Below are 15,878 nucleotides of genomic sequence, written 5' to 3' on the forward strand. Positions count from 1 at the left end.
GACTTGATAATAGTTTGGATTTTGAGGATGTTGGTTGAAGAATTGATGTGGGACTTGATAATTGGTGGAATTTTGAGGACGTTGGTAAGAAATTTGATTTTGATCTTCATAGTTGTTGTGATTTTGGTTGTAAAATGGGTTGTTTGAAGAATTCTGGGTGTTGAAATGGTGATTGTTGGGATTCATTTCAATACAAATGCTAATAGATAGATAAATAAGATGGTGAGAGAGATAATAAGAGAGGGAAAAAACTTGGTTTTTTTTTCGGTGTCCAAATCAAACGAACCAAGTCTCTATTTATAGAGAAAAAAAAATCATGAATTTTGGTATAATTTTTTTTTTCAGAAAATATATTTTTTTATGAAATAATTGAGTTCAAAAGATAAGAAAAAACGAAATTCAGAGCAACCAATCAGAGGAAGCCACGTGGCAGGGGAAAAAAAAGCTTTCTCCCTCCTGCAGACAAGGCGCGTCACGCGCCAGCAGTGGCCACTGACCTCACGCCACGTGGCACACCGTAGGCACTTTAATTTTGTTGAAAAACTTCAACAATTTCCTTCTCTCTCTTCCATTTCAACACAATTCAATAATCATTAAACCCACTCAACAAAATTCAACACAATTCAATAAACAATTCAACCATCCATTGTGGATGGTCTAACTACTTGCATATGGAGTTTTTGAATACCATAATCAAAATCAATTGATGAAGTCTATACAAACATGTTGCTATTTTTGGACAGGTGAAAACATGCAGAGAAATAGCCCAAGTGGAATTTGGAGACAAGCCCAAGCCCAAGCCCAGGCCCAGGCCCAGGCCCAGGATCAGTAAGCGCGTGGATTCCACCATGTAACTAATGTATGAACACTAGCAGTAACTCCTCATCACTAGGGTAGTGAACACAAAACAACAACACTGAGAGTGAGTGAGTCACCGTTATAAATTTTATGCTTCTTCACCAATTTTTCAAACTCAGAACCATAGCCAGAAATTCCCAATCTCCTTTTTCATCTCTTTCAATTTCACTTTCTTCATCTTCTCCCATGGCCGCCGCCGCCGCATCCTCCGAAGATTCGCTCCGCAAAGCCCTCGCCGACAAGCAATCTGCCGTCGACGCCCAGGGCAACGCCGTTCGCGCTCTCAAGGCCGCATCCGCCGCCAAGCCCGACATCGACGCCGCCATCGCAGCTCTCAACGCTCTCAAGCTCGAGAAGTCCTCCATCGAACGCTCCCTCCAGTCTATCCTCTCTGTTGCCGACACCCGAGAAAGCTTCCGCCATGCTGTGACCAATACCCTCGAACGCCGCTTCTTCTACATCCCCACTGCCAAAATCTACGGCGGCGTTGCTGGTCTGTACGACTACGGTCCTCCTGGTTGCGATGTCAAGCTCAACGTCCTCTCCTTCTGGCGTAAGGTAAGCTCGCCGTGCCCTTTAGGCTGATTGCATGTTTGGAAATCTTTCAACAATAGATTCTTCTGGCTTATGGGTTTGAGAATTGATTCTGCGGAATCTTATAGCTTAGCATGATAGAATAACTTGTGGAAATAGCTTCCAAACTTAGTATAACTTACTGCTCGGATTAGATTATGGATACTTTTAGAAAGGTTTTTTCTCAGTGTAGGGACTAATGTGAAGATTGACGGTGTAGTGTTATCTCTGATAGCCAATGATGTTGTTGTTGTGTGCTGATTTTTGGTTAGGGTTTTGTGTTTCTGCAGTCGAGTAAACACCACTAATGTCGAATTAGTAAGAGATATGAGGATTATTTACAAGAACAAATGTAGAATTATTCGACTAATGTGATTGACTGATGCATATTTCTAGGGTTAATGAATAATCTAGGTTTTTTCTTGCGTAGGGAGTTATATGAAGATTGGGGGTTTAGACTTTCGTGTTATCTCAGATGGTCAATGATGACGTTTTTTATGTTTTTTTTTTCCGCAGCATTTCGTTAGGGAGGAGCAAATGTTGGAGATGGACTGTCCCTGCGTGACGCCAGAGGAAGTGCTGAAGGCGTCCGGCCATGTTGAGAAGTTCACTGATCTCATGGTGAAGGACACCAAGACTAACAATTGCTTCCGTGCCGATCACTTGCTCAAGGACTATTGTAATGAAAAGCTCCAGAAGGACCTTACATTGTCTCCTGAAAAGGTCGCGGAGCTCAAGAATGTGCTGGCCTTGTTGGATGATTTCTCTCCTGAAGAGCTCGGCGCTAAGATTAAGGAGTATGGGATCACTGCCCCTGACACCCAGAATCCCCTCTCTGATCCTTACCCTTTCAATTTGATGTTCCAAACTAAAATTGGTCCTTCTGGCTTGCAGACTGGGTTGGTAACTTTTTTCCTCCTTTATGGTTTATGTCCTGTGGTGGTGATGATGATGTTTTGATGTAAATAAGATAATTATAGTATCGTGTAATTATCATGATCAGAAATATCATAAATCTTTGTATATATTGATCTACAGAATAGTTTCACTGTATAGTTTAGACACATCAAATTCACTCAGTGTCTCTGGATATATTCTTCTTTGTGGTTTTTGTCTGTGATGATGAGATAGATGGGCATTGAACACAAGCTAAAGTCCTTTTTCAACTGTGGCAGGTATTTGCGTCCTGAAACTGCACAGGGCATATTTGTCAACTTCAGGGACTTGTATTATTGCAATGGAAACAAGCTACCTTTTGCTGCTGCCCAAGTTGGGCAAGCTTTTAGAAATGAGGTTTGTGATGCTTGTCTTGTTTTTGTTTGAACTTGCTCTCATTATTTTTTTTGGGGGAATCAGCTCTAGTTTTTTTTTTGTATAGATTGCTCCTCGTCAAGGCCTTCTCAGAGTTCGAGAATTCACACTGGCAGAAATTGAGCACTTTGTTGATCCAGAAGACAAGTCCCATCCAAAGTTCGCAGAAGTTGCTGACTTGGAGTTTTTAATGTTCCCAAGGGAGGAACAAGTGTCTGGTCAGTCTGCAAAGCGAATTCGTTTGGGTGAAGCTGTTTCCAAGGTCAGTATGAACCATATCCACACTCCCTTATATTCACTGACCACTCTTTACGACATGTTATGATTCTTTTCTATTTTCACTCTGGAATTTGTTCAGGGTATTGTCAATAATGAGACTCTTGGTTATTTCATCGGGAGAGTATATCTTTTCTTGACGCGTCTTGGTATTGACAAAGACCGCTTAAGATTTAGGCAACATCTTGCCAATGAGATGGCCCATTATGCTGCTGACTGCTGGGATGCGGAGATCGAGTGTTCCTATGGTTGGATTGAGTGTGTTGGCATTGCTGATAGATCTGCATATGATTTGCGTGCTCACTCGGTAATGATTCTCGTTCAACATGCTCATTTTGATAACTTCAATGAAACAATACAGCACTATTCTTAAGGGTGAATTGTCCAATAGAATAATTCAAATTGGTTTCCTTACATATGAGTACCAAAAACAACTTAGGATATTCCAATTTTGCAATGTGAGGTCTTAGGTGTACCATGTTGGCATGTTCTTATAATGATGTTGTATTTGATGCCTCAGGAGAAAAGCAAGGTTGCACTTGTGGCTCAGGAAAAATTTCTAGAACCCAAGGAAGTGGAGGTATTGGTTATCTTAATGCAGATGGTTTTGATTTATTGATGGATATACAATTATACATGAATGGTCTTCATAACTTTATTCACAATCAAGTCTCTTCTCACCATTGATTAATTTGGTGTATGAATTCTTTCAGAAATTAGTTATAACTCCAAGTAAGAAAGAGATAGGTCTAGCATTTAAGGGGGAACAGAAGAAGGTGCTTGAAGCACTTGAGGTAATTGATGGTGTGTAATTTATTTGGTGTTCTGTATAGAAAGAGCTAGTTGCATTAATTTTGAGATATGAGATCTTTTCTGGCAGGCAATGCGTGAGAAAGAAGCTTTGGATATGAAGGCTGCTCTGGAATCAAAAGGGGAGGTGGAGTTTGAAGTGTGTCAGCTTAAGAAAACTGTGACCATTAATAAGAAAATGGTGACGATTCAAAAGGAGAAAAAGATAGAGCATCAGCGAGTTTTTACACCATCTGTGATTGAACCATCCTTTGGCATTGGAAGGATAATTTATTGCCTCTATGAGCACAGTTTCTACATGAGACCAAGTAAAGCTGGAGATGAAGAGTTACGTGTATTTCGCTTCCCTGCACTAGTAGCTCCTATTAAGTGCACAGTGTTCCCTCTGGTTCAGAATCAGACATTTGAAGCAGTTTCTAAACTCATTTCCAAGTCATTGACCGCAGCTGATGTTTCACATAAGGTTGACATTACAGGTATGTTGATAAAATCAAAGCTCTCATTTAAGTGCATGTCTAGGGATCTATATCAAACTCAAGTGCATGAGAATACTGGCCTTATAAATCCTTGAAAATAAATGCTTTGACTGAGAAGTGAGAACAATGTTATATTTGAAAGGTTTCAGGGAAGATTTCCCCCCCTATGCAGTAGTCTTTTCATTTAGCTAGGTGCAAATCTGATCTTTCGACTTTTCTATTCAAATGTTTATTTCTTGTTATTATTGACTGATCTCATGTTTGGATCAGGTTCCTTTTCCTTATAATCAGTTCTGGCCCCCCTAAGTTACTCCCAAAAGCTTCTGATTTTAGCTTTAGAATCAATTGTAGAACTTTCAAGCATGCATTGTCTAAAACTCTAAATGGGTTAAACTATATGTTGGAAGATTGTTGACATTGTCTTTCATCCATTATTTTGTTTGAGAGATGGATTTATTTTGTTTGAGAGATGGATTTATCTCATTTTGGTTATATCTTTTGAAATGCTAATAGGTACATCTATTGGAAAACGATACGCAAGAACAGATGAACTTGGTGTGCCCTTTGCTATCACTGTGGATTCAGAATCATCAGTGACTATTCGAGAGAGGGACAGCAAGGATCAAGTGCGTGTTGATGTGGAAAAAGCTGCCTCTGTTGTCAAGGAGTTAACTGAGGGTCAGAGCACATGGGCAGATGTGTGGTCAAATTTTCCCCACCATTCCTCTGCAGCTGCAGAAGATTGAATTTTAATCAAATCATCATGTTGATTTATTGACCTTGTTATGGTTTTCAGATACAAAATTTTTGTGTGATGTTATGAGCAATGAATTGAACTACACGGATATTACTAATCATCAACTAGATACCTTTTTTATTTGAATGAAGTTTATCACATATGGCCAATATTATACGCTTATTTTGCAGTTGTCGGAAATAGTATAGTCAGAGATTGGACAATATTTTGTTTAGATCTCAATTCCACCCACACGGAGTAAAAGAGAAAGAAATGAGAAATATAATTAGTGATGTGATAAGAAAAGAAAATATAAGAGAAAGAGAAGGTGGTAGGAAATCACATCCCCACTGCTTTGTGTTTGGAGTAATCTTATATGGCCTATTTTGTGTTCAAGTTCTGATGGCTATCACTTTGTGTTTGGAGTAATCTTACAGGGCCTATTTTGTGTTCAATTAAGATCTGATAGCTATCACTTTGAAAAAAAATTGATATCGACAAACAAACATTTCATTGATTTTTTTTTTCATAAATGAGTAATCTGATATGACCTATTTATTCCTTGAAAATTGAAATAATGCGTGCAAGTGGAAAATGGTCCTTTGGCATCACAACACGTCTTGATGATGATGATATATCCTTTTCTTTAGGATTGAGATTTGGGGGATATAATGGCCAACCACTTAAAATACTTTTGAACCACAAGAAAGAAAGCCCATAAGGATTTCACTATCGTTTGTATCCACTTGGAACATTTTTTATCCACGTGATAGCCCATAATAAAGATGCTTCCCCATTTCAAAAATACTAAAAATCCAATATATATTGCATTTTCATATTTGGTATTTATCAATTGGAATGAAATTGACCAGAAAAAAATTGGAATGAAATGGTCTCCAACAATTTTTTTTTAAACTGCCAAGGTATGAGATGCAATCATTACTATATGAAGGAAAATTTACGAGTATTTTATGAAGACTTTGTTATTGCTACAAAAAAGAAAAATTACAGCATAAGGGCAATTAATCAAGAGTCATGAGCCGGTTTTCTGAATGGTTTGTTGTCATGAGCCGGTTTTCTAAGTGCATGGTTGGATTTGAAGTGAAAATTGTTTTTCACCCATTTTTACCAATTTTAAAGCGTTAAAAGTAAAAAAATGTTGAATTGGATTTAAATGAAATTGGCATATCTAGGCTAAGGTTGTGTTTCTTATTCCAAGGTTGTGATATCTAGGCTGATAGTAATAATAATTATAACCCTTGAATTGTACATTTGATAATGCCTCGTATGCTTAATCCCTCTTGAAATCTATCATTTCAAGGATACAAAAACTAAGCAATATATATATAGCAGTCATACTATAAACAAAAAGCTGCTCTATATATATAGATTGTGCCATCAAGAAATGTAACTAGTCTAAGATATATACATCCATGCAGGTGACATCATCCAGAGATTGGAGGAACATGATTCACATTCTTTGAACAAAAGACTAGCTCCAAAACCCTGTCAAAACCTACGAGCATCGCATGGTTGCCGCCGACACTTTCAGACATAGTTGAAACAAAAATGTCTCATCTTTTAACACTGTCTTATAATCTTATCCACCAGCATCTCTGCCTCAACCTCTTCATGTACCAATTCCAATTAACTTGAGCTGTGATAGGAAATTACAGATCACATTTTGTTATCTTCAAGAAGAATGGTGAATTGCATGCAAGTAAGTTCATAAAACTTCAAATATCTTAGTAGAAAATCATGATTAACAAAGTCAGAACTAAATTGCAATTTGCAACCCAGAGTGAAGTGGGACATAAAACTTACAATGTTGTTATGAGGATTTCCCCAATAAAATCCTTGGAGGAAAATAGGGAAAATGTTGCAAGCTGCGAGGACATATATCATCAGTGCATGCTTGCCCATCCATTCCATAACCTTCGTAACTCGGCTATATCCACATACATCAACCTGCAAGGAGGAAATAAAATGAGAAAGAAAAAAAATTCATCCACAAGATTATTGAAGCAGATACAGTTTGAATAAAAAATTGAAAAAGAGTGCAAAGAAGGAAACCATCAAGTAGATGAGAAAACTAAAAAGAGAATTAGCTAGAGAACTTTACTTAAAGGGAGAAATTAGATATCTAACCATCAAGTATATCGCGACGAGGAGGATGCCTGCAGCACCAGCGGTGACACATGTATAACTAAATGAGTAGAGAACTTTATTTACATGCATTCCTACAAGGAAGAACTATGTTAATATCTACAAATAATAGAAAAATTCAGTGGGACAATGGTAGTAATGAAGAAATAGGTAAAGAGAATGGTTACCAAATAAGTGCAAAGCAAAGCCAAAAACTATAAGACAAGAGGTTGGGATCATCCAGTGTATGATCCTAACTCTGTGGTCCTGTAAGCAGCAATAAGTAAACAGCTGTTAATCATACATTCATACTTATAAACAGAAGAGGGAAAAAGATAATAAAAGAAAAATGTGGGAATTACCTTATAATGGACAATGATATGTCCATAGTGCAAGCCAATCAAGCAGGTAACAATAGCCATCACTGAACTATAATTCCACAATAGTCACAAAATTAGAGGCAACAAGAAAAAAGTAGTCATGTTTTACAAATTTTACTTAAGTTGGAGACTAGGGGAAACCAAAATAGAAACCTTTGTCCATCTTGAGTGAAAGAAATTTTATGCTCATATCAACGACAAAATTTCATAATCTAATATCAATCACTTTCTTCTAACATGTTTGGATCAACTTGTATTTCATCAGAATCAACTCTGAAACCCAGAAGCTACTACCCAAGTTTGGCTTTAGAATCAATGGTAGATGAGTTTCCAAACATGCACTTCATCAGTTTCCCCTTACTAAGAACAACATTCTAAACAAGAAGGATGACATAGCGAACTCACCTTAAGAGTCCTTCAGGATCAAAAGGGGCCTGACACCATGCAGGAGCATCTGGAGGCAATGGCCCATAGTCAGGAGAATTAATGCTGCACTCCTATGATAATGACAAAAAAAAAGGTAACATATCTATAAAAGAGAAAAGCAACAACAGGAACTTGCAAAGTGGCTGAAAATATATTTTGAAGAGAGAGGATTATACCGGCATCCGTGCATATATCGGTCTCCTATAGAGATGTTGTATACCCAATATCTTACGATCAATCATCCCGACAACATTGCAGGCCGGTCCCGTGTCAGCCCATACTCCGCATTTAACCTAGCGAATGTGTGAATACATACATAAGTCCCGTTTTCAACCAATATGAGAAGTTAAATTCCTCCCCTAAAGGAACTTTACAAGTGAGAAGAAAATAGAATGCAAGAACACTGACTGAAAATGTCTTTGGCACTGAAGAAGAATCTGTTGGAATCTGATACTCCCAATCAGGAACGTACAATCCATATAGCAAGCAAAGATAAAACCCAGATAGAACGAAAGCCACCGCCCTGTAGAGTCCGACAGATTAACAAGGCACAGCCAGAGGGTGAAAAAGAGAAAGAGGAAAATTCTCACTAAGAAAAACCATGGTTTGAGATACAGGTTCAACGGAAAAGAAACATTGCAGCACTTAACATCAATACCAGAATTTCAAAGTATTGTTAATAAAACAGATAAGAAACATGCACACAAAAAAAGAACAATCAAAGCTTTAAGAACATGGTGCTGCATGATTTTAGTTCCAAGATGTCTAGAAATTAGAAAAAACTTAAGTTGTTAATAGAGTCAAAACTCAGGTTATAGCTTCATCAAACCTTAACTAAGAAACTTAAGTGTTCAGGAAAATTAGCCTTACCACTGATATCTATACTTCCGTAATAAGGATGATCCTGACTTAACAATATCATCACATTTGAGCCAAATTTCACATAGCGCCGTAAGCAAATATGCTATCGCAATTCTCTGAGATTCAATGAAGAAAATAAGGAATGATCATTATTATACACGAAAAAATATAGACAAGAAAAAGCAATATATAAACTCCAATAAGTGCTCATTGGTCCGCATGGGGTCATTGAAAAACTTCTGGAAATAACAATAACATACCTGCAGTATTCCCATCAGTCTTATCTGCTTCATATCCACTCCAAATGTCAGGTCGTTTATGCGATGGAAATAACCTCCTGATGAGGGTCGGTTTGATTTCAGAAATTTAAGAAATAAATAATATGCAAGTTCTTAAAATCTAGCACACTGCATAGATGTGGTCAAGACACATGATTCTTATAATAAATTACCAACACTAAGGTGTGTTCAAGATTTGGTCTTTTGAACTTGACATTCATTAACAAGAACATATGCAACAAAGCTTAAAATTTAGCCAAGAACTTGCCACAAATATTAAATCCAAAGGCTCAGTAGATCACCTTGAAGAAAAAGGCCTAATGCTAGAAGCTTAAGAGCACGTAAAATTGCTTTTCTCGTTTCAATCACTGGACAAGACAGCTTCTGTTGAAGAAAAGGACTAGTTAGATTAGGGAAAGATAAAGAAAGTTCCACCAACAAGTTCTGGTTCAGTTCAAATGATGTAAGACTTTGCAGAGTTAGAAGATATTGCATTACTAAACATCGCCATTAGTGAATGAATACCTTGTATGTGAGTGCCAGAGAAAGACCAACAATAAAAAGGAATAGTGGCATGACAAAATCTGCTATTGTTAAACCATCCCATGGGGAATGATTGAGCGCCGGAAGTAGTCCACCAGCATCATCAACCAGTATCATCAACTGCATCAAAATCATCAAGATTAATAAATTTAGTATGAAAAAATGATAGAAAGAAAAAAATTAAGATATACCCTAAACCCTATAGGCCTATACTATACCCTTGCAACTCGCATCCTAAGTACACAATTTTTTTTGGTTTAACACAGGTACTCTCCACATGAGGCAATCCTGTTCGAGTCAAGAACATTCACATCCTGGTAGAGCTAGCTCCAAAGCGAGGGATTAAGTACAGAAATTTCTAGTATTTGTTCAACAACGAAATATCAAACCTCCAGCTGGTGTCAAATTTGTTTGATATTTAAAGATTATTGAATCATTATACTAGATTAATCAATGGTTCAATGCAACTTCTAGTTTATCTTCATAAAATTACTGACTAGAAATGGAGAAAAAAACAAGGTAATGTGAATTACATACAGAAGAAGACACCTATGTTCTTAAGCAACTTGGTCCATCCTATACCACATATATCTGTTAACTCTAATTGGAAAATAATTTAATTATGCACCATGTGAATAGTCGAAAAAAGAGGCAAGTGGTCTGTGCTCAAGAAAGTGAATAGAGTCTAACTTTAATAAGGTTATACAACCCCATGTGAGTACCAAACACTACATAAGGCTAAACAGGACAGCTTAGCTCATTCAGTCCAATTTTATTAGGCATCAAAACAAGTCTATGTCTCAAAAAAATTCAACATAGAAAATGATTATTGCTTTACAATGTCACAAGTTGAATATAAATGGAAAGTGTTATTAGTATAAAACTATTCACGTGTCTTAACCCAACAATTTAAGCTTTCAGGATGTTGGTTCATGACACGGTATCAGAGTCTCTATGATCAGGTGGTCTAGAGTTTAATCCTTGTTACCCAAATTATTCTACTAAAAAGTTGAATTTCAATGGGCATTTGAGATATTTGTTTCATGACAAAAAGTCTTGAAAGATTAATTGCTTATATCATTCATCTTTGATATGCATGTAACTTGTAACATGGTAAAATGATGCATATTTGCCAACATATGCATATTTGAATGATGTTGTAATAGCATTCATCTTACACTTATTGAATGAAGCATATTCGCCAACAAAATATGCGTGTAACTTGTGACATGGTAAAATGATGCAATGAAAGATGCTATTTAGTAAAGTGAATGGAAACCATTGCGTTTCTTTGTCATCTCCCATTTATAAAGCAACCCCAAAAGTAAGTAATAGTGGTCACGAGTCATTTTGCCACATGACTCCTAACCAACTCACACGACTTGCCACCATTCCTAGCCCATGATGTATTAGTAACCGAATATGTAAAGTTTAAGGTTAATATTTAACATACACAATCAATAGTTGTGACCTTGTTTAGTGGATGGGGGTAAAAAAATATCTAATCTAATGTTGCTTAGAAAGAGGTGAAACTAATATTAGGCTGGAACTGATATTCCAAAAACTGAAGCTCTCTTTAATTTATTGTCTAACGGGTTTGGGGGGGTGGCCAAAAATGGCCAACAACAATTATTATCATTAGTATTTGATTGTTAGTTAGGTATAATTAATAAAAGTTAAGGGACATGTGATGTGAGGATCGATCCCGGCAAATGACTAAAATCCCCTTCCCTAAAAAAATATTAAAATTGGTAGATAAAAAAAAAATAGTAGAAGGAAGTTACAAGTAAAATTAAAGAAGCGCAAGCATGCACGATTTATTCGGCTTGCAAGCAAGTATTTGTTTTGATTAGAAATCTTATGGTCATATAAGAAAACCATTATTTAATTAAATATATAAAAAATATTGTCCCTAAAAATATAAATTTCAATTTTGGTGGAAAAGAAGTAAAATTAAATAAATAATAATATAAGATACGGTTCACTAGGAACAAAAGTTTTTTTTATTTGTTTGGAAAAATGCACAAAAGTAAGTAGTTGATTGCTTACGTTCAAAAAAAAAGTAGTTGATTGCTTAGGAGTATGGAAACATCATATATTCCCTACTTAATGCAAAATGTATTTCTCATATCAATAATTGTAAAAAGTATTGTTTTTATTTAAATTCATTGAAAAAACTTAGATAATAAATTAATAATATAAGTACTAGGAAATATTTCTTCAAGAAAAAGTAGAGAATATTATTCATAACCAGAGAATATTCTGAAAATTTATTGAAAGGGCACGTGGCTATAATTCGGTTTAAATGGACGGCTCTCCAATTGACTAAAGAGATAGGTAACCAAACTCTCTAAAAAGAAGTTGAAGGGAATCAAAAAAATATCTAAGAAAAATATAGAGATATTATAAAAATTAAGAATATTGAGAAAAGCATTTAGAGAATGTCGATAAAATAAGAATAAGTAGATATCACTACTTAAAATAATTCTTTCTCAAATAAAAAGCAAAAAAATAGGGAGAATATTTTTTAGTTAAAAGTTGAGTTATATGAAATATGAAAAGGTCAAACCTACTTATTGTTTATGTGATTTTTTTTTACCGAATTGTTTATGTGATTAGTTTACCTATAAATATGAATTATTTAATCCAAATTTTTATGAGTCATTTTACGACCTCTCTATTATTTCTATATATTATAATTATAATTAAAGAATATTGATGAATGGAATTGAATAAATAGTCTTTTTTTTAACTCGAATAAATAGTTATTTTTAATCTGAAATAAACGTACTCTAATAAAATGTATGGCTTTAGAAAAATGATAATGATAATAAAAGTGATGATAAGTAACGAACTACTCCTATATCTCTAAGATAAAAAGGGTAACAACATAATATGTGGAATGCAACCCCAAACAAAATGCAATTCCTTTCTTCAAAGTAAAGGAACTTCACTTTAACACGTGCAAGCCCTTTGAGGTTTGGATTCTTCTCTCAAGAACATGAGTCATGGCAAAATCAAAGCCAAAAAGATAATACTAATGAAACAATCCCAAGAATCTCTCTCCCAAAAATCCCATAAAGGTTTCGACCACTAGTCAAATTTTCCTCCAATAACCACTAAACAAGCACCACCGTTTTGGGTGGTGCAAAATCACTCTGTTAGTAACATTTCTTGGACTACCACTCAATCCAAACTCCAAGACAACCAAGTACACAAAACGACGTCGTTCTGCTCCTCCCATATTTGTAACGGACAGAGAGTCTTTATTACTATTAATAAATCCTAATTAACGTAATTAACGTAACAGCTCAAAAAGAAAATATCTCCCACTTTTTGTCAAAAATACACAAGTACTACCATCTTCCTTCCCCCAATCACAAACATTATGAAAAATTTTCATAACATGAAAATCAAACATATAACACTTAAATTAAGTGATAAGCAAGCTAGACTCGGAAAATATGAGACTAAAATTTGAATCTCGAAAAAGACATTTATTGAAAGAGATATATATCTATTTCGTCGACGGTAAAGTTGAAAGATGTTATTATTAAACTATTTATCAGTTTTATTTTATTAGACAAAAAATAATTGAAAACTGTAGAAAAAGAGAGGGAGGAGAGAGAGGGAGAGAGATTACCGCGACGGTGAGGCCACGGAAGACATCGATTGAAACCAGACGCTGAGATTGTGATTGAGGTTTGTGGTTCGTGGAAGAGGTTGTGGTTGTTGTTGTTGTTGAGTGTTGTTGTTCTTGAACCTTGTTGTTCCTGTGAATGTCTCCATTATTGATGAGAACAATGGCGGAACCTGAATCGGAGATCTGGTGGTTTAAACCCTTCTCCACATCATCATCATCCAAGATTCTGATAGCCTCGTAGCTCTTCATCTCTCAAACTCAAATCACTCACTCAATCAATGCGTTGTTTTTGCTAGCTACACCGTCATCTATTTTAATTTGCCACAATATTCATATTAATTCCAAAATCAACAACAACAACAACAATAGCAATAACAACAATAACAAGAATCATTGATAGAATCTATCTTGATTGTTCTTACATGAAGAAGCAATGCAATATTGCAATGGTAGGCACTGGAAGGAAGAAGAAGGTAGTGCCCAGGCCAGAAGAACTGGGAGATCCTCTTTTACCTCTTGTTGTTTTGGTTTCTTCAGTGTTTCTTCTTGCAATTTGATCTTTGGCTTCTTATCCCCCTTGTTCTTGTTACCACTTTTATAGGGGATTTGGTGTAGGGTGTGATGTGAGAGCCTCACAAACAATTTTTATTTTTCTTATTTATTGTTCCCACTCAATTATTATTATTATATTATTAAAAAAAGGCTTCCTCGGATAGATAAGATTATATTATATAACCAGTTTTAGAAAGAAGATTAAATAAAAAAGATTATGAAAATTAACAACTGCACTTAAATTGGTTTTAATTTTTTTATCTAGATAGAAACTAATCTAATTTGATATTTTGTGGTTTTGTATTGATATGATGATTGATGCGTGCGTGACATTAGCGATTTCGTTCTTCTCATACGTTACCATTACCACGCTCTTTCTAATAGTACCCCTCATCAACACGACTCGTTATTATGCCCATATTTATAAACATTAATTGTTCACAATTTTGAATCCTTAAATTTACTATTTTTAAATTTATGGTCCCCAAAGATTAGCTCAAGTGTTATAAGTTAAGGGACATAAGAGTTTGGGAGGGGGGAAAGTCCAGGGTTCGAACCCTGAGTATGATTAATTTATTAATATTACTAACAACTAACATTTACCAATAAAAAAATATTTTTAAATTTATAAGTTTTATCTAATAAGAAAATTATCTAAAATATGTTTTTTTAAATGCTAATCGTATTTATTTTTATTAAGAAAATTTGAGACCATCAGTTTATCTTTTTGCCCATAGATATGAGATTTTTGAATTTGATATAGTTTCAGGGAACAATTGGAAAAATACAATGTCAGTATCTATATGTTGTTTATGTGAAGGTAGTATTGTTGGGTTGTAGTCGTGAAGACTTATTCTATAATGGTGATTAGAGTCGAATTTATTCAAAGTGGTAATTTCGACAAGTCTCACTCCCTCATGTTTTGCCTTAAATAGCTTTCTCTCTAATACTATTATTAATTGGCAAATGGTGTCATATTTGTATTTTATGATTATCAGTAATTTAAATATTCAACAATTTCGTATTTTTTGAAAATAACTACTATATTTAATGGTTATTAATGATATTAGAATAACTAACAAAAGCCAATTGTGATTTTTATAACATTAAATGTATTTTATTAAATATATATTTATTGTTTGAGTTTAAATATAGAAAATTACAATGTATTTTTATAGCTATGAATATTTGATAAATGCTTATAAAAAATATTTGATAAATTAAATATAAGTTTAAATTTTTAGACTAATTAAACAAAATTTAATATGATGTAATGGAACCATTCATTTAATTAGTAATACAATGTCATTATATCTCTATTATTTAATAAATGAAATCAATATCATTAACTATATTTTTTTTGTTGTTGGAAGGAGGGCTAAGCCCGAAACAAAAAACAGAATCATATACTTAGTAATATGATGTCATATATCTCAAAATTTAATTCAAATTAAAAATTTAATCTCTACAATCCCAGTTATAGAACTATGTCATACTATTAGTTAAATTATATTTATATTACCATCTGAAATTTGAAAATAACTTAATTATATTAAATACATTCACTATGCTTAAAAAAAATACATTCACTAATTGAAATCAATCATGATTTATTAAATTGTGTGGTAAAATAACTTGATTACATTCATATACTTCTTAATTTATTTACTACGAAAAAAACACTTTTCATAATTTAAATTAATTTTAATTTGATTGAATTAAAATAAATTAAATATTTTAGCGCAATTAGATACAATATTAGACTAAAATTTCAGTTTCTAAAATAATTGCTACAAATTTAAATTCTTTTATTATTATTTTTTTGAAAATTGAAAGTATTATTGATAGGAAATGAATGAGCCTACAAGGAGCCCCATGTGACAAGTACAAGAGTATGCTATCAAAGCACAAGCCAAAACACCACTAAAATTTGGTTATAGTTGAACCTTCAGAGAGAGCCTCATCAAAACACCACTACATTCATTTATTATTATAATTTGAAATTTGAAA

At 34.4% G+C, this 15,878-nt stretch overlaps 2 protein-coding genes across 3 annotated transcripts; one reads left to right on the forward strand and one right to left on the reverse strand.

Annotated features, from left to right (window-relative positions):
* Positions 1-885: 885 nt before the first annotated feature.
* On the forward strand, positions 886-5,210 carry LOC130729002 (glycine--tRNA ligase, mitochondrial 1-like). The gene is made up of 9 exons (XM_057580607.1): positions 886-1,416; positions 1,948-2,330; positions 2,607-2,724; positions 2,810-3,004; positions 3,101-3,325; positions 3,539-3,598; positions 3,732-3,812; positions 3,899-4,304; positions 4,818-5,210. Exons 1-9 carry the CDS (start codon positions 949-951, stop codon positions 5,048-5,050), a joined length of 2,169 nt encoding a protein of 722 aa, XP_057436590.1. The 5' UTR covers positions 886-948; the 3' UTR covers positions 5,051-5,210.
* A 1,058-nt stretch (positions 5,211-6,268) lies between these two features.
* LOC130729004 (uncharacterized) lies at positions 6,269-13,945 on the reverse strand. Of its 2 annotated transcripts, XM_057580609.1 has the most exons (14): positions 13,739-13,945; positions 13,317-13,624; positions 9,656-9,793; positions 9,433-9,514; positions 9,113-9,189; positions 8,862-8,968; positions 8,400-8,514; positions 8,168-8,284; positions 7,971-8,062; positions 7,548-7,614; positions 7,374-7,452; positions 7,189-7,280; positions 6,865-7,008; positions 6,269-6,697 (listed from the first exon to the last, which is right to left on the reverse strand). In XM_057580609.1, the coding sequence occupies exons 2-14, from the start codon at positions 13,563-13,565 to the stop codon at positions 6,671-6,673; spliced, it is 1,386 nt and encodes a 461-aa protein (XP_057436592.1). In that variant the 5' UTR covers positions 13,566-13,624; positions 13,739-13,945; the 3' UTR covers positions 6,269-6,670. The 2 variants fall into 2 exon arrangements, with proteins under 2 accessions (XP_057436592.1, XP_057436593.1); XM_057580610.1 differs by lacking the exons at positions 13,317-13,624; positions 13,739-13,945 and adding an exon at positions 9,892-10,057.
* Positions 13,946-15,878: the final 1,933 nt, after the last annotated feature.

The sequence above is a fragment of the Lotus japonicus genome, chromosome 1 (genome assembly GCF_012489685.1).
Source record: "Lotus japonicus ecotype B-129 chromosome 1, LjGifu_v1.2".
NCBI lineage: Eukaryota > Viridiplantae > Streptophyta > Magnoliopsida > Fabales > Fabaceae > Lotus > Lotus japonicus.